Below are 21,796 nucleotides of genomic sequence, written 5' to 3'. Positions count from 1 at the left end.
TTAATGCCACAGGAGTTCTACACAAAGGCCATGCAACCTAAAAACAAAACTTGAATTCAAATGGAAAATAAGTGATTTATCTTGCCTCTATGGTGGATATTATTTTCTCTTTACTGCTTAATTAAGACTCGCTTAATTTTGATAATTTTCCATAAAACAAGGCTTAGTATCTTATGTTATTTCAAATCTTAAGTGTATCTTGAATTAATAATGGGTAGATATATAGCCTATCTCAGTTACCAATTCCCACAACTATTAATAATGTGAGAGAATATGAAGCTGATAGTCTTTGCTGTGAATGACTGAACTAATCTGCCCTCTGCTGGAGAATGCATGTGAACAGATAGCAAACATGGATAAGGCATGGATATGCTTTATTTTCAGGCTTGTGCCTAAATAATCTTGAAAACAAGTCAGTGAATCAAGTCAGATTTCACAGTGACATAAATAAAAAAGGATTAGAAAGCAATTAATTCTAAATGTGTTTCAACCACTAGTGCAGCACTCCATGAGGGTTCACAATCATTTCTAAAGGTGTGTGACTCTTAAGATGCTTGAACATTGATGGTCTTGAATCCGTGCAGGATGGTGGGAGGATTCTCCAACACTAAATTAGCAGAAAGCATCTTGGCCCCCGCCATCCTGGGAGTGAAACTGACTGGCTTCTTTGTGGTTTCTCGGGGTTGGATTGTAATCCTGAAAAATAAAACATAGGACATTTAGAACAAAAACAGGTAAACATCACTTTTACGATTCCATGCATCACCATAACTGCTGCTCATGTTTAGGTTTGGTGATTTACAATAGAGTTTAAAGTGTATATCATGATGTAAATCTGCAGGTTTAACATACCAATTAACTCACATGAGTTGCTGTGATATGCCTATGATTACAGAAGTGCTTCAGAAATGCTGACTAACAAGTGTGCACTGACACTTCTAATGGACACTGTGGCAGTGAAACTGATGTCAAAGATAATCGTGTCAAAAATCTCAGGAACAACCCCTCCCACTGACTGAAAACTGTATGAGCTCGACTGTTCGAGGCCCGTCAGAATCACTCATCAGCCATGTGAACTAAAATGATCACGACAAGCATAGTTTCTTTCATAATAACCACTGTTACTACTATATAATCAAAATACATTAACAAAAGGGATCTATTTTAAACAGTGTAAGATTCTTCCCAGGTGAAAAAAAGTTCACTTCCATAATATACTTAATGTGCAATATTTTCAAACACTAATTTTGATAATAGAGCATTTTAAGTACTTTTTTCACCTGGGTTTCTTTTATTTTGTTATAATTTTTAATGACACTAATGTATGATAATGTGGCTTTATCAGAGGTGGGTAGAGTACCCAAAAACTTTACTCAAGTAAAAGTAAAAGTAATTCTAGAAATATTTACTCAAGTAAAAGTAAAAGTACTAGTCTTGAATAGTTACTTGAGTAAGAGTAAAAGAGTATCGGATAAAAAATCTACTCAAGTAGTTAGTTACTAGTTACTTTGGGTCATATATACGGAGACTTTTTTTATATAGATATATAGACAAAAAATGTATGTTATGTGTGTGTGTATAAATGTATATATTTCATCAGCCTTTAATCCAATTTATGTAATTTATTATAAAACCCTGTCTGTTTATTTAAGTAACAAATATAGGTATCATGCCATAACATATTTTTAATACGACTGACTTTATTTTAAATGTGAATTTAACATTGAAAGTTAATGTGATATAAATATTGCTACTAATCTTTCATTGTTCAGAAAGAGAGCAAATAACATTTACATTATTAAACATAATTTTCACTGACAGTCTAGATTTCATTCACTCTCAGAAACTACCATTAAAATCACTGAAACTGTTATCACTGTGAAATCAATATCTTAATTATAGATTCGTACACACATCTGCACTTTGTTGTTTCTGACGAGAGAATTCGCCAGAAAGAGGTCTCCATTCAGTGAGCGAGTGAAGGAAGCACCGGCATTTCAGCGATGACTCATCGGAACACCTCTGATTGGCCTGATTGCATTCAAAAGCTCAACAGAACCGTGTGTGATTGGTTAATGCGCAGCGCTGTAAAAACGCGTCTGTCTCTGGCTCAGCGCCAGCAAGCGATCACAGATCTGAATTTAGCAGCTGATGATATGACTTGCTGAACGTACTCGCACTGGTGTGATTGTATTAAAATTAATAAAATCTTAATCGGCTATTCTTTGTCTTTTGGAAGCTGCATTCAACCTGTTATAAGCCACACACGTACAACAAACTAATGTCACAGTGGTATCGTGTACTGTAATCGAATGTAGCCCAAGTTATTACCTGTTAAACAGTAGACAGCACACGCGTTCATCTAATAAGGATCTCCATCGCAAGCAAATAATAGCCTTTGCAGATTTGATTTCAATTCAGTGCAGTTCCATAGCCCCGTTTTCAACGCTGCTAATATTCTTAAACGTTACAACTCTTGAGTGAACCGCTTCAGACGCTCAGTGCGTGCAGCATGGAACTGAACGACTCAATCAAACTGATTCATGAACCAATTCACTCGTTTGCCAATTGGTTTGATCAAGCCTTTGAACAGAGTTGACTCAAAAGAATGAATCATTCGCGAATGGGCATCGCTCATTGTCCAGAGAAAAGTAGACGGCGCGTTTGGAATAAACTGAAGCATTTATTGCATTAAGATAAAGTAACGAGAGGGGCGTCGCCCACAGTAACGAAGTAAAAGTACAGATTTTTCCCAAAAAATGTACTCAAGTAAGAGTATAAAGTACCCATCTTTAAATATACTCCGAAAAGTATTCGTTACCCCGAAAAATTACTCAAGTAAATGTAACGAAGTAAATGTAACTCGTTACTACCCACCTCTGGGCTTTATTATAGTAAAAAACATACTTTCTCTCATACAGTCGTGGTAATCATGCAGATTCAAAGAATGATTTTTTTGTGTGACACTTTCTAAACATTGTGCTGTTTATTTGAGCATTCCAATCAGCCTGACACATTGTATCAACCAATGGTGTGTGTTTGGGGGCGGGGCTATGAGTTTGCTGACTAATGGCAAACCAATGTTTGGGAAAACCTGTTTGAAAACAGCCATTTGTGTGATTCATTTGTTGATGCTCAGAAAATACTTTGCACTTTATGCACCTCATTTGAGCCTTCTCCTCCAAGAGTCCTGAACCAGATACGGTCAGTTCTCCTCTCACTGCAAAGCTGAACGGGTTTGTGAAGACCACCGTGGCCACTTGTGGTGTGTTAATGGTGACTGAGACCTCATTCTGAATCTGGAAGAAAACACAAATTGCTTTAGTTTTTTTTTTCTTGTGAATTTAGTTATGCAAAAACATAACCATTTATGTATAATGCATTATACAGTGTTGTAATGCATTATATGTTTTCTTAAATAATTATAACCAAAATTAAAATGCATTATGATATTTGAAGATTCCTTCTTACATCTGACATTAGTCTTTTTGTTTTAATGCATTATATTTGCTGAAGGTGTAACAATGACTTAAGTTTTATAATATTTTATTTATCAAATCATGCAGTGAATTATAAGGTGCACTGCAAAGCATAATTAATACATTAAAAAACTTTTATAATGCATTATAGATAAAGGCTTCATATAGATTTGGCTGATGAGATATTTGTATGATTTTATAACTTTTCTGTTTGTTTGTTGTGTGTTTTCCTCTGTTTTTTTAATGACCTAATGGAAAGCACATTGGTCGACGGACGTTGTAATTAATTGTGCTATACAAATAAATTGTCATTGAATTCTCCAACATAATATCTATGATCTTTGAGTGATGCATGTATATACAGCGTAGATAATAATAATAAAAAAAAAAACATCTGAAAAGGGTTTAAATTTGTCACAAAACAATTCTTGTTTCTTATGTGAAGGGCATCAAGGGTAGAGGAGTTCATGTTTCGTTTGAAGCTAGTATAAATGTCCGTGTTGGGTCAGCATATACCTGTATATTGAGGGAAGGGGTGCGGATGTTGAACTCTTCTGAAGCCAGCACTCTCTCCTGAGTCTTCACATCCTCAATAACCACAGCCAGGTTAACCAGAGAATCCTCCTCAGTCTCCTTCAGCATGTACTCCTTGAAGGAGATCTCATGTTTCATAGTCACAGCTGGTGGAGTACAAGAAACAGGATTCAGTAATGTGACCTCACAATTCCTAATCAATCATTTCCCCATGTTTTGTGTTATTCGAAACCATGTGGTCCAGATTGAGGTTTTTACAAGACTTGTAAGTAAATGAATTTTGTTTTGTATACCGGTTGTGTTCAATGTAATACTGTACTTCCTTATACTAAATAAACAGTGTGCAGTATGCATTCCATGACAAACATTTCAGACAGTAGTGTGCTACATTATGGTCACATGATGCTTTAATGATGGGAGTGGCTTCCAGTCATCGTAAAAATGTGTAAAAGGTTTTTTTGTTTTGTTTTTTTTTTTCTGTAAAAAATTTGGCAATCTGATGAAATAACGAGTACAATATTTCTGATTAATTTGGATGCACTGCATTCTGGAGTTTCGGCCTGTTTTGCCAGAGGATAACGACATTTTCTATAAAAAAAAATTAATTTAAATTTAAAGACATTTTAATCATGTATATCTACTGAAAGCAACATTTGTCATTCAATAGTAAATACATGTTAGCATCAGTTTAGATTTTATTGGTTTAAATCCATTCATTTGAACACAAAATCATCAGTCTGTCGCTTTTTTTAATTATGTTTTGCTAACATTAAAGAATCATTACCAGATGAATTGTAATGCTGCCTGAAAAAGCAACTGTAATATTTCTGCCACTTCATTTACCACTAGAGCCGAATAAACGTGTAAAACACTTACAGGTTGTGATATATATATATATATATATATATATATATATATATATATATATATATATATTTTTTTTTTTTTTAAGCTACTTTTGCAGGACTCTTACTTTCTTTCGGGCCGATCTTCACGTCATCATGAGACTCCCAGAAGCTTCCAGTGGGATTGCGGTTATACTCCTTGTTCTGAGCGTTCACATGTTTTTTCAGCAGTTTCTTAGCAGCATCATTGTTAGTGATTATGACGTTAAAAGAAATGTTTTCTCCCACTACAGGGGCTTTCAGAAGCTGGAGAGAAACTTCAACACCCTTAGAATCTACAAGAAATTACATGTTAGATCATTGTATTTAGTCAAATTACTTAAACAAACAAAAGAGCAGTTTTTATGAGAAAAGGAAAAATAAATGCTAGAACTTACCCATGAACACAGCACTTTGACGTTGAGAATGGCAAGTAACGCTTCTTCCTGCAACTTGAGGAATGAATAACAAAAAAGTATTTAGAAGAGAATCATAAATATTTACATAAAAATATTCTCAAAATGAATTTACTTGACAGAGTTAATTTAACAGTTTTTGTTAAATGTTTCCTCAAAGTGTTCAAGAAACCTTCACTACAATATATATATTTTTTTGTTGTAAGCAAACAATGACCACTGAAGTGTGTTTTGCGAGAAAGTACTATTTTAATCTTACAACTTCTAAATTTTAATTGCCATGTCCTTGTAATCATGTGAGAAATTTACAGAAGGAAAACAGTGTCAGTGTGATCCTACACCAAAAACTTTTCCTTGTTTTTAACAACAACTATTCATTTTATGTAATTTTTTTCTCAGCGATGCTGAAACTAGCCAAATAAATTGCACAATTTTCAGCTTTAAACATTAGAAAGCTAGAATGACTTACCATCAGCCAATGATCCACGACATGTGTCTCCATCTAAATGTGAAAGAATGAGATTTTTGTATGAAACATATTTTAACAGCACCAATAATAGTAATAATACAACTTTATTTATATAGCACCTTTCAAACATAAAATGTGACTCAAAGTGCTTTAAATAATTAATAATACGCAGTTAAATAAGCAACAATATTACATCCAATAAAACAAATAAATCAAGCATAAAAATAAAAAAGACCTACAGTAGGCAACATATGTTGTATTTTTATAGTAAGGCTTTTAATAATAGAGGGGATGACAGGGCCATAAATCAATTTGATTAGCCTTCTCTAAAAACCACACATGACATGGCCATCAGCACATCAGCACATATTTTCATTGTAATTCATTGTAAATGCTGCATTAATAGCAATCTCAGGATGTTCTGTAATTGGCATACAAAGTTACATCTTTTTTATTTTTCTTACTCACATTATTCTTGTATTTTTACAGTGCTCAAATAAATCACTTATATGATGTCTAAGTCTTCTGTCTAGCGTTTTATAATTTAAAAAACTATGCAGTGGTATATTTAATGACTAAAATAGTTTGTAGAACCCTTCAATACAGTTGGTATATATTTTTTATATTTGGGAAAGACTAGACATAGTCTCAGAAAAATGGTTCCAAGAATCTAATTTTTCATGTTATCTTCTTCAGATTTGAAATAGAAACTCATGAGACATGTTACTTTCAACATATTACTTTTCTAGATTGCTCCAGGACTGATTTAATGTATACAATAATATTACTGTATATACATTCACATATAATGTATATTAATATATAAAATAAAATAAAAATCAGTGTGTTAAAAAGATTTCAAGGCACTTCAGTGTCTATAACTTTTGATATTTTTGAGCATTATCAACTCTGGTTGATAAAAGGTACAGGAAAAAGGTATTTTTTGGGGAAAATCAAAACAATTCCTTTAAGTAGTATTCATTAAAGGTACAGGTTGTAGGACCTGCCACTAGAGGGTGCACTATCAAAACAATAACAATCGCGTGGTTTGATGACGCTGAGAAGGAGCGTGGGATGATGGGATTTGTTGTCTTCTACCCAACCGGTGATGGTGAACAAATCAGACGGAAACATAAATCATGGATTTTATGGCGAGTTCAACGATTTGCACGAGTAGATTACATACAAAGTCAATGCAAAGACGCGATCAGACGTGTTCTCGCGCTGGTCTAGAGACGCGATCCCCCAGGTTTGGCGTGTATGTCTGATAATACTAATCTTGTTGATTGTTATAATAGCATATGTTTGCTGTAAAGATACAAATCAAAACAACTCACCTGTCGAGTAAAATACAAGCGAGATCGGCATCTCTTTCTAGTTGAAGTTTGTCGCAAAGCTACTTCTGCATTTGTCCTAGTGGTTTTTGGTATTTTACTGCAAATATCTTACAAATTGTACCTTTAACGTGCTCTGATGAAAACAATATTTTTGTTAAAATTTTACTTAAAAACTTGTGTGCTATTTGCATCTATTTAATTTGGATGGCTAATTTTAAGGAGCAAGTGTGATTAATTGTAACTCAATTCTGAATAGTTGTTGAATTTAATTAATATTATTGCTTGTAATCTTTTGCCACAATTTTATTGAGTAGATGTAGTGTATAATTTTTTTACAGGCTTTGTACATAATAAGCAGGACTTTATAATCTATTCTTAACTTTATAGGAAACCAATTTTCCACTGCCATAAGGCAGGGTGTGATGGAGTTGATAGCCACAGTGTAATTTGGCTGAGCAGAAATGTATAGCGGTGTATCATCAGCATAACTATGAAAACTTGCATTGTTTTCTCTGATGATGTCTCCAAGTGACCGCATGTATAATGAAAATAATAAAGAGCAAAGACAGCTTCCTTGTGGGACTCCATAATGTGAATTATGTTTCTCAGACACATAATATCCAAGTTGAACAGAGAAATTTCTCCTCTTAATATAAGTTTTAAACCAATTTAATACATTATCAGAAAGACCTAGGTATTTTTCCAAACGATTTTATGCACTTAAATCTTAACAAGACTTTAAACTTAATTTTTACTGGAATTAACTGTAAGATCATTTGTTATTTTTATAAAAGCAGTTTCAGTACTGTGGTACTTCATAAAGTCAGACTGAATAAGGTTTTTTTTCTTTTTTATCACTCTTTCTCTTACCCTCCTCAGTTTTGTATTCAGACGTGATGTTCTGCATACTCATGGATCCTGGACGTTTGGTGGAGATCAGAGCTCCAACTCTGCGTTTATCAATGCTGGTTGATAATACCATCCCATTTCTGATGATCATTGTACATACATCTGCGTTCACTTCTGCGTAAACGAATGGCACGTCATATTGAGCATCCACCCTCTGCTCATAAATGGCTTTAACAGCAGCAGGACCACAGCGGAACATTCCTGTGATAGAGTATTGATGTTTAAACATCATTATCATCAAATCCCGGCTCAAAAATAGCATCCTTTGAGGGAACTGAATAGGATGCTATCTAGGCAACTCACTATTTTAATTTTTTTTACATGTACTTTAAACTTGTAAAATTCACTTTAATGACAGACCTGCGCTCCTCTCTTGTGGCGTGGGGTCGAGAACCTGCCATCCGTCATAACCTCGACCCAAATCAGGCCTCTTCATCCAACTCTCCACCCACACATGGAAGTTCCTGAAAAAGAACAAACACTTTCAGCTCACATTTTGACAGATTAAAAATCATGAAACAATGAATTATTCTTTTACACCGCAATCAGTAGCTTAATGATGGTGCTGACACCTTTACTGAAGTATAAGGAAAAACATTAAAAACATTTTCAAAAGGTTATATTTATTTTAATTTTTTATGTATTCAGCAAGGATGTATTAAAACAATCAAAAGTGAGAGTAAAAAGATTTTGAAATCTCACAAAAATTTTCACAAAAATGCTGTTCTTTCTGTTCATAAAAGAATCCACACACACACAATGCATCACAGTTTCCACAGAAATAACAACTGTTTTCAACATTAAAAATAATCAGAAATGTTTCTGAAGCAGCAACTCAGCATATTAGAGTGATTTCTGAAGAATCATGTGACACTGAAAACTGGAGTAATGATAACTACACTTTAGACTTCTAGGTAATTTAGTGTAACTCACCAGATGCTATCCCTGCTCATGGACAGTTTTTCCCCCATCTCATTGTAATATTCCTCGATCACCATATTTCCATCTGTGTCGTGAGCGGAGTTGAAGTTGGTGACGACTCGAGTCGGGATGCCAAGGGCTCTCATTACTATCACATAAACAAACTCTTTTGATATTAATCATCAGTAGTACTTATTAAATTACCAACACCCAATGAAATTAATACTTCAACTAAAAATGAAAATTTTTACACACTCCCATGCTGTTTCAACCACATTATTTTCATTAAATCCACAAAACACAAAAGGAAAACACACACACACACACACTACCATTTAAGAGTTTTGGGTAAAAAAAAAAAGTTTTTGAAAGAAATCTGTTATGCTCACCATTTATTTGAAAACAAAAATTGTTACAAAACAATAATATTGTGAAATATTATTAAGATTTAGAAAGTCTTCTATATAAATGTAAGGTAAAATATAATTTATTTCTGTGATCAAAGATCCATTTTCAGCATCGTTACTCCAGTCTTCAGTGTCAGATGATCTTTCAGAAATCTTTTAATTTGCTGATTTGATGCTCAAGAAATATTTTTGATTACATAGAAACTTTGAACTTTTAGAAAGTTCAAAAGAACATGATTTATGTGAAATCTAAATCTTTTTTTTTTTGTATTAGAAATGTTGTTACTTCGGCTTTTGATCCGTTTACTGCATCTGAATAAAAGTTAATTTCTTTTTTAAAAAAATTGCTCTGACACCAAACTTTTGGATGTAATGACTGCTATTATCCCACCTGTACACATGACAGCAGCAAACACCCAGCACTGTCCATATTTCACAGGACTAAATTGTGTTTCTGCCCACATCCTGAGAATATCTGCACTGCCGGTCCACTGTGAAGGGTTGACACCATCTTTGTAGTCACCTGACCACTTTCCCATTAATACCCCTTTATCATCATTAGAGTTCACCTGTTTAGAAAGACAGAGAGACTATATTAATACATGGAGAGATCGAGAGAGCAGAGAGGAGAGAATGAGAGCAGATCCTCACCATCGCTGAGATCACACGGCTGATGTAAACTGGACTGCTGCGGTTCAGTAGATCTTTACCCATATCTGCTTGATGTTGAGGACTCACCTGCAGCAATTTCATACAGATGTCCAGTATCCCTTTTTCATACTGAAAACACATTTATGCATGACAGGAGTTAAAGTGAAGCCGTTGTTCAGTGCTGAGCTGTCAGTCAATGGTCAAACATCTCACCTGATCAAATGACCAGGATTGGGGGACAATGTTCCTGGTGCTGCCTTTAAACAGCAGGCCAATATCACTCATGACATATTCAGTCCTCAAATCCTCAGACTGCAGGAACACTGAATCAGCTGCAGAAAAAAATGACAATTTGTTTTGTAATCTGTGTGTAATTGCAATAAATGAAGGCAGTAAGTTATAAGAGGCATTACTGTTATTTTAAAGGTGTATAAAATGGTGTATAAAAAGTAAAAACATTTATAATGTTACAAAAGATTTTCATTTCAAATAAATGCAGGGTTTTTTTTCTATTCATCAAATAATCCTGAAAAATAAAATGTATGATAAAACATATTACCAACCCCAAACTTTAAAAAAAATGAAGCTGATAACTGGTAGCAGATCATCAACCACAACTCCAAGGTTTCTGGCTGTTTTTGAAGGAGTTGTGGTTGATGTGGCTAGCTGTATGGTGAAATTGTGATGATATTATCAGTTTCTTGAAACCACAAGCAGTTCTGTCTTGGAAATGTGAAGGTGGTGGTCCTAAATCCAGAAATGTCTGTTAGACAAGCTCAGATGCAAGCAGCTATCATCGGATCATCACAATGGAATGAGAGGTAGAGTTGAGTGTCACCAGCATAAAAGTGATACGAAAAGCCATGTTTCTGAATTAAAGAATCTAGTGATGCCATGTAGACAGAGAAGAGAAATGGTCCAAGAACTGAGCCCTGAGGCACCCCGGTAGTTAGATTATGAGACTTGGACACTTCACTCCTCCAAGATACCTTAAAGGACCTATCTGAGTCCTACAAACATGAATGATTTTTCAAATAATGTCTCCAGAGAAGAAGAAATGCTTCTTCATTTACATTTCTAAGCAATGAGACTTTATGTAGAGAGATATGGACTAGCAAGTAACTAGCAACCACAAAGCAACATGCTAAAAACTCGTACCTACTAAGGCATTCAGTTTTAGACAAACCGACAGCACTCACCTGGGCACCAGGGGTTGCAGAGGAGCGTGACCTGGCCAAGAAAGTATGTTGTCACACTCAAGCGGGTTTGCACTCTCAGCTGAAGTGTGTAGGCACCAATAGGAGCAGACGCAGGACTGGACAGTGATACTGACAATGCACGGTGTCCAGTTGGGTTCAGTATGCACTTCTCCAGAACCGCTGTCCACTGGGTCAGAGAGGGTTGTCTGGACACAGAGACCAGAGCCTCCACAAACAATGGGCCTGCGATGAGGAGAAAGGTGTGGATGTCAAGACAGAGCATGAAAATATGGTTCGGGAATGAATTTTTTCCACAGAGTAACTGATTGTAAGTTTTTATGTATTTTACCAATTACCAAATAAAATTATCTAAAGTTAAATAAAACTAGAATCATTAAAAAAAAAGAATTATTTTAAATACAATACAAAAATACTTATAGACATTTTATTTCAGCTAGTTTCTTAGGCAAAATGTCTTATTTAGTCTAATTTGACGTAATAAAATATCTAAAATTAAATGTAACTATGTTAGTATTTATGATATTTATCTTGCATATTCAATCAATATTAATGTACTGTTTTAAGTCTTTTTTTCAAACTTGTTTTAGCCAGCTAATGTTTTCATCTAAATTTGTATTACTTTTTTCCCTCTATTCTATTTTGTGTATTTTTGTATAGCCTTGTCCATGCTGTAACGTCTAAATTTCACCTCAAGGATAAAATAAAGTCTTATCTTCATAAACTAAAATTAATGAATGTAATAAATGCAAAAATTATGAACTATGAATGGTATCATAATGTAATTATGCGTGTGCGCGCACACACACAGAGAGAGATTAGGTTAAAGGGTTAATTCATCCAAAAATGAAAATTATGTCATTAATAACTCACCCTTATGCTGTTCCAAACATGTAAGGCCTCCTTTTATCTTCGGAACACAGTTTAAGATATTTTAGATTTAGTCCGAGAGCTCTCAGTCCCTCCATTGAAGCTGTGTGTACGGTCTACTGTCCATGTCCAGAAAGGTAAGAAAAACATCATCAAAGTAGTCCATGGGACATCAGAGGGTCCGTTGGAATTTTTTGAAGCATTGAAAATTCATTTTGGTCCAAAAATGGCAAAAACGACGACTTTATTCAGCATTGTCTTCTGTTCCATGTCTGTGTGAGAGAGAGTTCAAAACAAAGCAGTCTGTGAGATCTGGTTTGCAAACGAATCATTCAGTTCACCAAATCGAACTGAATCGTTTTAAATGATTCGCATCTCTAATACGCATTAATCCACAAATGACTTAAGCTGTTAACTTTTTTAATGAGGCTGACACTCCCTCTGAGTTCAAATAAACCAATATCCAGGAGTAATGCATGCACTCAAACAGTACACTGACTGAACTGCTGTGAAGAGAGAACTGAAGATGAACACTGAGCCGAGCCAGATAACCAACAATAGCGTTCACGAGTGAAGAACCGTTTCTGTCAGACGTGTCCGATTCGTGAACCGAGGAGCTGATGATACTGAGCATGTGTGATTCAGTGTGAAGCAGACCGACACACAGGGCGTCTGAACTGAACTGATTCTTTTGGTGATTGATTCTGAACTGATTCTGTGCTAGTGTTATGGGTGCGGGTAAACCGAAGGCTTGAATCAAGGACAATCATCGCAAATGACGCCATTACGTTGAGCGCAAAAGAACCGGTGAACCGTTTTCTTCAACCGGTTTATTGAATTGAACTGTCCGAAAGAACTACTGGTGATCCGAATACCGATGCAACCGGTTCTTCACTCGTGAACGAGTCAGTCTTTTGTTCGTTATCTGGCTCGGCTCGGTGTTCATCTTCAGTTCTCTCTTCACAGCAGTTCAGTCAGTGTAATGTTTGAGTGCATGCATTACTCCTGGATATTGGTTTGTTTAAACTCAGAGGGAGTGTCAGCCACATTAAAAAAGTGAACAGCTTAAGTCATTTGTGGATTAATGCGTATTAGAGATGCGTATCGTTTAAAACGATTCAGTTCGATTTGGTGAACTGAATGATTCGTTTGCTAACCGGATATCCAGACTGCTTTGATTTGAACTCTCTCACACACAGACACGGAAGAGAAGACACTGCTGAATAAAGTCGTCGTTTTTGCCATTTTTGGACCAAAATGTATTTTCGATGCTTCAAAATATTCTAACTGACCCTCTGATGTCCCATGGACTACTTTGATGATGTTTTTCTTACCTTTCTGGACATGGACAGTATACCGTACACACAGCTTCAATGGAGAGACTGAGAGCTCTCGGACTAAATCTAAAATATAAAAGGAGGTCTTACATGTTTGGAACAGCATAAGGGTGAGTTATTAATGACATAATATTGATTTTTGGATGAACTAACTCTTTAATGCTATCAGCTAACCCAACCTCTGCCCCTAAATTTACCTATCGCAGAAGCATGTGCAGAGAATTATATTTAAATCAAAACATATTTTGGCTGATCTATAAGCCTTTTAAACTAGTGAGGACCAGTCAAAATGTCCTAGTGGGTTTCCAATTTCCTCAAAGTATGGTCCTTAAAATTATAGTTAAACAACTACACAGATGTACACGCAAACTCACCTGAAACAATTCGGAAGATCAGTTGTTCCTTCAGTGGATCGAATGGTCGTCCATCATAGTTGATAATCACTGTAAAGGCCTGTCCTCTCCGCAGAACCAGAGTGCTGGAACTCAGACCCTCGGTTCTGTGGCGAGTCTGGTTTTGCACCCGTTGCAGGTCGATAGTTCGAACCTTTAACTCTGTGTAAAAATGAGCAAATATGATATTATTTCTAATTATTTTGATAGATAATATACATAATTGTACCACTACAAATATTTATGTGTTTGAAATGGCAGTTAACTAATAATTTATGATTTACTATCATAAATAATTTTCACAGCTTGTTATATGTAAAAGACAATGAAAAGATGATCAGAAAAAAAAAATGTAAAACATAGTAAAATAATCTGACATCTAAAAAATTGCATGCAGTGGTAAAGATTACTGCAATAAGTTAAAGCCATTAATACCAAAATTACTAAAATAGGAAGGGGTGTTTTTTTTTTTTTCTTTTTTTTTTTTTCTTTTTTTTTTTTTTTTTGTAAAAGGTTTAAACAAAATTCCTTTGCATATAACCAGTAAAAATTATAATAATAAAAAATAGGGCTGGTAATTTAATGTTAATTAAATTATTAATTATGCGGATCATTTGCCATTTCATACAGTCGATTGATGACTAATATGCATAGACAGTAAAAGAAATGGACACAGCGACCCCACTGGAACTCAATTGAGACAAGTGAAGCCCATTTTTAGCGTTTTTTTAGCACTTCCGTTTCTGACGCGCAGACTCAAACAAAGCTTGACGACAGCAACCTGTCTGACAGATGTAAATGTTCTAGTAGCTGTGCGTAATCTTGCAGAGACGGCAAGCTTGAGCGGGGAGTTCTTTGTCGTGAGTGAGCAGGAGTAAGTATTCTGATTAATTATTTTGTATAGTATTTTAAAATGTAACGCCAGTACGCCATATTAAGTTAATTGCCTGCGAACTTCTCCTCCTGTCTGTACGGTAATGCGACAGAGAGACGAGTGGTTATGACGCAATCGTTAGCCTATTTTTTACAAAAACTGTTTATACGGGGCCATAATGTAACATAGAAGGTAATGGAGCCCTTTATACATTGTCGTGTATCTTTAGAAATAAATAATGGACAAACAGAGTTATTCGCTGTCAAAGTGACGCCTAAATGGGAATGCTAACGCAAGTGAAGTTCTGCTAAAAGATGGCACCCCCCACCTGACTTCAACTTCCGGTCGAGTTCCTTGCCGCCTGCTAATATGAGGCAGAACAACAACTTACTGCGTGATGGAGCCTAGAAAATCTCCCTAAAATTCAACATATGGGGTGCAGCTCATCTCCAATCAATACACCTGGGGCATGTTCAAGTTCAAAACGGTGCTCAGCGTTTTTCTACGGTTTCCGTGTTGAACAGCATGTTTCCTGGAAACGGCGTGCACCAGTGTGCAACGGGGTTTGAGATACGTTTTCTCTTGTTTGCTGGTTGTGTCAGAACTGGAGTCCAATCAGCAGCAACATGTATATAAAGCACGTGGTATTAAAGTGAACTTGCACAATGGCTTCAAGGAAAATAATGTACAAATGTGTTCGTTGCAGCTTGGTATAAGCAACAACTGAGGATAATAGAAGACATGTTTGTCATAAGTTTTATTGTAAAAATATAGGATATCAACATAATAATGTAGTTGTTTATATTTTTAGCTTCATTGCAAGTGTAAGACATTTGGTATAGAAATAAACAATGGTAATTAAGTGCTTTTCCTAAAAATGAGAAAGAAAACACAGGGTATTAAAACCGTATAAACTACAAATAAAGTCAGTATGTGAAGCTAAATATATGTGTTTTAGTCTGAATTAGGTAAGATGTGTGCTTCAATTTCAGCTTCAGCAATCCCTTTGGGACAGGCTAGTGCAGTAACTGTAACATCGGGCATATTGTGTAGCATTAAACACATATTTATACCGACTTCATCAGGCTCCGAAAATTCTTCACAAAGAACACAAAGAATGGCCTTCTCAGCTGCCATAGTTGCAACTCTTGCGTCATCAGAACAGTGTGTTCAACGCATCACCGTTTCTGTTTAAAAAAACGTTGTGCAACGTTTTGTCGGGGCTGAACGCAGCCCTGGCCTCTCTCCTCGTTCCCACGTCTCTCGGCCCCACCCCACTCATCACAATCTCATATTTAAATCACATAGTTAAAAAATATAACAAAAGAAGTAGTGCAATATCACACTAGTGCAAATGTGATACTCATCTTATTATTCATTAAGAAGTTAATATTGTGTTATATTAGACACAGTGTTGTCTGTTTTGCTCAATTTTGCCAACCAGAAGATAAAGACAAAGGAGAAATATTCATCTCTTCACAACCCACAGCGGCATTTCATTTCTTAATCCACATTTTGAACGAATTTGGTAAACCATTCGGCGCGTTGAACCAAAGGCATATGCGTTGGTGTATAACATCAAAGTACCGTGAGAGCGATTCAAAAGCACAAGGAGTCGTCCGTTCTCTAAGCTCTTGCGGTACTTTGATGTTACACACCGATCAGTCTGATGGTGATGAACCGCTTCAAGTCGAACAAGCCTAAAATGATTCAATGAACCATTCATTAAGAACCATTTACTTCACTATCAGCCATTTGAACGAATCAAATGAATGAATAAATGACTCATGACTTAATCATTAAGACATTAAACACCACATACTGGCAGTTTTAGTTTATTATTTGGAGTATAATTTCATTAAAGAAATAATTTCATATTTTCATAGTAACAATAATAAAATTAAGAAAATAAATTAAAGATCTAGTTCACCCAACCAAAAATGACGATTGTCATCATTTACTCACATGGTTCAAAAGAGTAGGATGTAATAAATTTGATCAAACTAAATATTTCTTGCTGAACCTACTTCTTGTAATGCCTGATGCTTTACACGATGACTTTAAATTATCTTTTGTGAGTAATTTTTAAAAATTTGATGTGGGATTCATTCAATTAATTAATCACCACATCATGTAATTAATTAGATTAAAAAAAAAATTTATCCCTTACCAGCAGTAATAAAAACATAAAGCTTACCGTCCATGATATGCAGTTGTGTTGTGGTTTGATGTTTGATGATTGAGGTTCACAGTTTATTTGTGCTTTTATACAGCATTCATCTGCCTCTCCCTTTCCAATGAAGTTATCATACACAATTCACATGAAAACAATACATGCCAAATGTTATAATCAGTAGAACCAACACCTTAAAAACAATTACACAATCGCAAATGCATGAGCTCTGTGTGTGTGTGTGTGGATGTGTGTGATTGTGTTTGTTTCAGCGGGTGGATTCATTATGTGAGGCACAGAATGAGTAATACTCATATATCTACACAGACATCCATGTTCAATGGTACAAAGGTGAGATCACAGTGCACAGCTTTTGTCCCACTGTGCATGTATAAAAGAACCTGTTAAGAAAAGTTTAAACAAAATAACAACAACATGATGCTATCTCTGTAATAGTGAAGAGTGTGGGGAGTGATGTGACCATCAGTGAGTCATAGCACCAGCAGTATAACCAGTTACAAATGAAAGAATTCATAAAAATTAGCATCACTTTACTATAATACAGGACCTACACCTTCAATAAGTCACATGTAAAGTTATCAGATGTGCAAATCTGTGGTCACTTTCAACTGACACTCTATAAACAATCAAATCCTGCAATACTTAAAAGTATATTTTCTTGCCATTATCATATTGCCAGCAACAGAGGAAGATGGCACAAATGTTGATTATTGTTTATTAGTATTACATTTGCGATTCATAAGCATATTACATCAATTTATGCTTCACTAAGAATAATGGTCACATTAGTTAATTTTATAAAATAAAATAATAATTGGAGCATAGTATGATGCCTACAAATGCGAATTCTGGAGAATGCAGCCTTCCGTTTGAGAAATTGCCTGTATGTGTTTCTAGATGGGGTGATAATCAACAGCAGCTGTGGTAATTACTGACTGTGTGCAGGTGAAAACCAGGAGGAAAGCAGGGAAGATGTAGTTTTGTGGTGTCTGGGCTGGTGACAGGGGCTGGTTTACAGTTCTCCCCCTCCCAGAGGGTCTGACCTTGCACCAAAATAAGTCAAACTGGGCAGTGGAAGAAGGAAGTAGCCAGGAAAGGATAAAGGTAGAATCCACAGGAGTGGTGGTCCATGAGGCAGGGTGGAGTTAAGACTTAAAAATTAGAGCTGGCAGAGCAGGAGATCCTCACGATGGAGCTGAAGACCCCACAGCCAAGCAGACGAAACTAATCACAGGCAGACTGGCTTGAGACCATCAGGAGGATCAAATGGCTTGAGAACATTTGGGGGGCTGGCTGAAAGATGCGTAAGATTGTGTACACACAAAACCTGCCCTGTGTTTTAAGGTGTCTCCTTTATCTATACACCTTTTACCTATTTCTTTATTATTCTCAGGTAGGTAAGGAAAGTCGACCCTGGACAAAACTATAAGCATTTCAAAAATACTTACATCTTGCTCAGTAGACTTCCCTGTGGTCAGTTCTTGCTTACGGCTCTTAAATTACTACTCTTGCAGACCATAACTCGTCAATAATAAAATACAAGTTTTATTAAAATTAACAAAAGTTATATCAAAGTACAATAGTAAAGTTATAAAATCAAGGTATAATCAGCTGGTATCAGGCGTCGAGGGATACTGTGCTTGTTCAGTATCCGTCTGTCGAGTCGCTCTCTCAGTCTTTTATACGGAGACGGTCCACCGTGGCTGCCAAGCTTTCTCCTGCTGTCGTCACCTGGAGTGCTGCCAACTCCTCCGTTAAGGCTTTCATTTCCTTGCGTTGCCTTGCTTTCCAGTACCTTCGAGCCCTTTTTCTCCCCTTTTTCCTCTTTATCGTCTGTAAAATACAGCTTAACTACTATATTGTCCATTTATCATCAAAACTACTTCTAATACATAAATGTTTCTACTCTAATACATTCCTTACATTCATTTCATGCATATATGCAGTTGTCGTAATGTTAGTGAAGTTACACAATACATTTTCCATATATCATTAATCACTGGGTTACATATTTGGACTTAAGCATAAGCATTATTACTACCTGGGTTACAGTATATCAGTCTATAGCACATTAAGCATTAATCAAGACAGTATAATTGCAAAATCATCACATCCATTAACACCTGAAAGAGGCATATGCCAAAAAACAAACCTGACAGGAAAATATACAGACCTGCACTCAAACTCTGACCCATGCAAACAACCTATTTTTCCTGGAGTGAGAACATTAATGAAGTAAACAATGATTTTAAACTCTGTTTTTATGTAAATATACACATTTATATTAAATAGTCCACTCTCATTAATAGAGATAAGGGCTGAAATTACATAAAGTCATAGGCAGAAAATTATTAAACCAAAATTTATATGAATTTAGAAATATTTGTAGTAGATGCACTTGATCACTTTTCCTTTGGTATGCTATGTTAAAATATGGGTGAGGAGTGCTATAGGTGCACAATAATTCATCTTAAAACTAAACTGCAGATCTCATGTTATGAGAGAATAGCCTACAGTATTTTTAGCGAGAACATTACAATGATCATTGACATGCACTTACTTCAATATTATGGCGGACACTGCTGGATTTGGTGATCGAACGCTCCATTGTTTGGTTTGAATATGTCCAATGATAATAGCTTTATGTTCAACCACAGCTGCATGGAGGTGCTGATGTCGTGTGAATGCATCTCTGCAACATTATGAAAAATACCACTGTATTTGAAGGATTCAACTTGAAGAAAATCGGTAACACTTTAGAATAAGGTTCCATTAGTTAATGTTAGTTAAATACTTTCGTTAAAATGAACTAAGCAAGAACAATCCTTCTACAGCATTTATAAGTCTCAGTTCGTGATAATTTCAACATTTACTAATGCATTATTTAAATCAAAAGTTGTGCTTGTTAACATTAGTTAATGCACTGTGAATTACCATGAACTAACAATGAATAACTGTATTTTCATTAACTAACATTAACGAAGATGAATAAATACAGTAATAAATGTATTATTCATTGTTTGTTCATGTTAATTAATACATTAACTAACATTAACTAATGGAACCTTATTCTAAAGTGTTACCAGAAAATCATAAGATTTGCACGTTTCATTTTTAAAATACTCTGTCAGTGACGCCAGACAATTGTATTTACACTGCAATAAATATAGGCTTATCTGTTTCCACTATCTCTCAGTTGGTTGTGCATCTTTTTCTTCCAAACTTTTTCCTTCCACTCAACTTTCTGTAAACATGCTTGGATACAGCACTCTGTGAACAGCCAGCCTTGTCAAGGGTGTAAGTGATTGTCTTCTAGACAACTGTCAGATCAGCAGTCTTCCCCATGATTGTGTAGCCTAGTGAACCAAACTGAGAGACCATTTTGAAGGCTCAGGAAACCTTTGCAGGTGTTTTGAGATGATTGGCATGTCACCATATTCTTATTTGTTGAATGGTGGGTTTTTGTGTGCGCCAAAATCATCACAATTTAAAGAACCAAAGACTTAGACTACTTCCATCTGTGTGCATTGAATTTATTTAATACATGAGTTTCACAATCTGAGTTGAATTACTGAAATAAATGATTTTTTCATGACATTCTAATTTATTTAGAAACATTTTTTTATTATTATTATTTTTTCTTTTAGGAAGGAAATTGAGTTAAAGTTCTTCCACACTGACTCAATCAATAATTTCTCTTTGAACCTTGTCATTGTCATGATATAACAGAAAAGGCCCCTGTCCAGACTGTTGCTATAGAATTAGACGCACACAATTTCCTAGAATATTATTATATGCTTAAACATTGAGATTTGTACTAATGGACATTCCTAAAGTAGCCAAACCTGTCCATTAGAAGGGGGTGTACCAATACTTTTGGCAGTATAGTGTATATGAGTATGTCTTGGTATTGCGCGTGCACCGTGCCTCTGATTATTATTGTGCGCGCGCACTCGCGTAGTTATTGCGAGGAATGCATGCTCGCGCCAGCGGCATTTACGCGCATTTTCAGTGCGTTAGGAGTCCTGTGAGGATGGACACACGGCAAATCCTGCGACTCCTGGCCGTTTTATCAGGATTAAACGGAGTGTGTGAAGGTGAGTTTGAAGTGTTTCTTCATCCCAGCAATGTTTTGTTGACGTGTGTGTGTGTCGGTTTAGTTTATTTGAGCTGTTTTAGTCGCTAAACCTTTGGCGTTTAATACAACAACAACAACATGGAGCTGGGATTTAATGACTGGCCTCATAAACTCTCTTCCTCTTCACTGACTCTGTCTCTTTCTCTGTCAGAAACGTGAACGTATGATGTGCTTAAATCTATATTTTATACATGTGCTGTTTAAAAACAATATTAACGCAGGATGACTCCGTTTATGATACAAACTCAAAAGGTGAGGGCTAGCATGCTAACAGGCTAACATAGTCAATAAGTGGCTGTAGTTTCGGGATAAAACCTAAAGAAAGACTCAAATGAGCTCGTGTGGTCAAATATTATCTATTTAAGTTTATATGAGTCTGAATATGGTTGTTGAAGGTCCACACATAGTGTCAAACAGGTTTAATTCTGTTTAAAAGCAGTTTTTACTGATCTGCTGAACATTTGCTGTATACTTTTCCTTGGTTTTGTGTACGTTAGTGATTTTTTAATTGTTTATTTTTCTATTTAGCAAGTGATACGGAATGCTTACAATTTACATGATCATAGTATCAGATACAGTAAACATAAAATGGCTTTATTTGGATCCTGGCAGACTGGTTTATTTAAACCTGATTTTATTACAGCCAGAGTATCTTATATAAACACATCTCTGTTGGTTGACCTGTGGCACATTAAGGTGTAAGTTCCTCCAAATGTTCATTAGTGTTTGTTATTAATGATCTGTTTAGTGTTGTGTTTAGCTCAATA

General features: G+C 35.6%; 2 protein-coding genes across 2 annotated transcripts in view; one reads left to right on the top strand and one right to left on the bottom strand.

Moving 5' to 3' along the window:
- Nucleotides 1-354: 354 nt before the first annotated feature.
- LOC127959162 (protein-glutamine gamma-glutamyltransferase 5-like) lies at nt 355-17,023 on the bottom strand. Its single transcript, XM_052558169.1, has 13 exons — nt 16,895-17,023; nt 13,806-13,985; nt 11,207-11,449; nt 10,221-10,339; nt 10,008-10,136; nt 9,748-9,925; nt 8,962-9,097; nt 8,389-8,492; nt 7,962-8,229; nt 4,987-5,201; nt 3,996-4,159; nt 3,163-3,299; nt 355-696 (listed from the first exon to the last, which is right to left on the bottom strand). The coding sequence occupies exons 1-13, from the start codon at nt 16,899-16,901 to the stop codon at nt 546-548; spliced, it is 2,031 nt and encodes a 676-aa protein (XP_052414129.1). The 5' UTR covers nt 16,902-17,023; the 3' UTR covers nt 355-545.
- A 3,799-nt stretch (nt 17,024-20,822) lies between these two features.
- The window catches only part of acvr1bb (activin A receptor type 1Bb), an 87,772-nt gene continuing 86,798 nt past the window's right edge, over nt 20,823-21,796 (top strand). The window contains exon 1 of the mRNA XM_052558167.1: nt 20,823-20,988. Coding sequence (XP_052414127.1) covers nt 20,865-20,988 — 124 coding nt within the window. The 5' untranslated portion in view covers nt 20,823-20,864. The remainder of the gene's footprint in view (nt 20,989-21,796) is intronic.

Source organism: Carassius gibelio, chromosome B6 (genome assembly GCF_023724105.1).
Source record: "Carassius gibelio isolate Cgi1373 ecotype wild population from Czech Republic chromosome B6, carGib1.2-hapl.c, whole genome shotgun sequence".
Taxonomy (NCBI): Eukaryota; Metazoa; Chordata; class Actinopteri; order Cypriniformes; family Cyprinidae; genus Carassius; species Carassius gibelio.
This window is presented reverse-complemented; position numbering and strand designations above follow the sequence as displayed.

Bases quoted from the DNA above. Each gene is read 5' to 3' on its own strand.
- LOC127959162 (XM_052558169.1), bottom strand. The intron at 9,926-10,007 runs GTGAGGATCTGC...CTTTCTAAACAG, and splicing joins GCCGTGTGATCTCAGCGATG to GTGAACTCTAATGATGATAA. The intron at 3,300-3,995 runs GTATATGCTGAC...GTTTTCTTCCAG, and splicing joins CCCCTTCCCTCAATATACAG to ATTCAGAATGAGGTCTCAGT.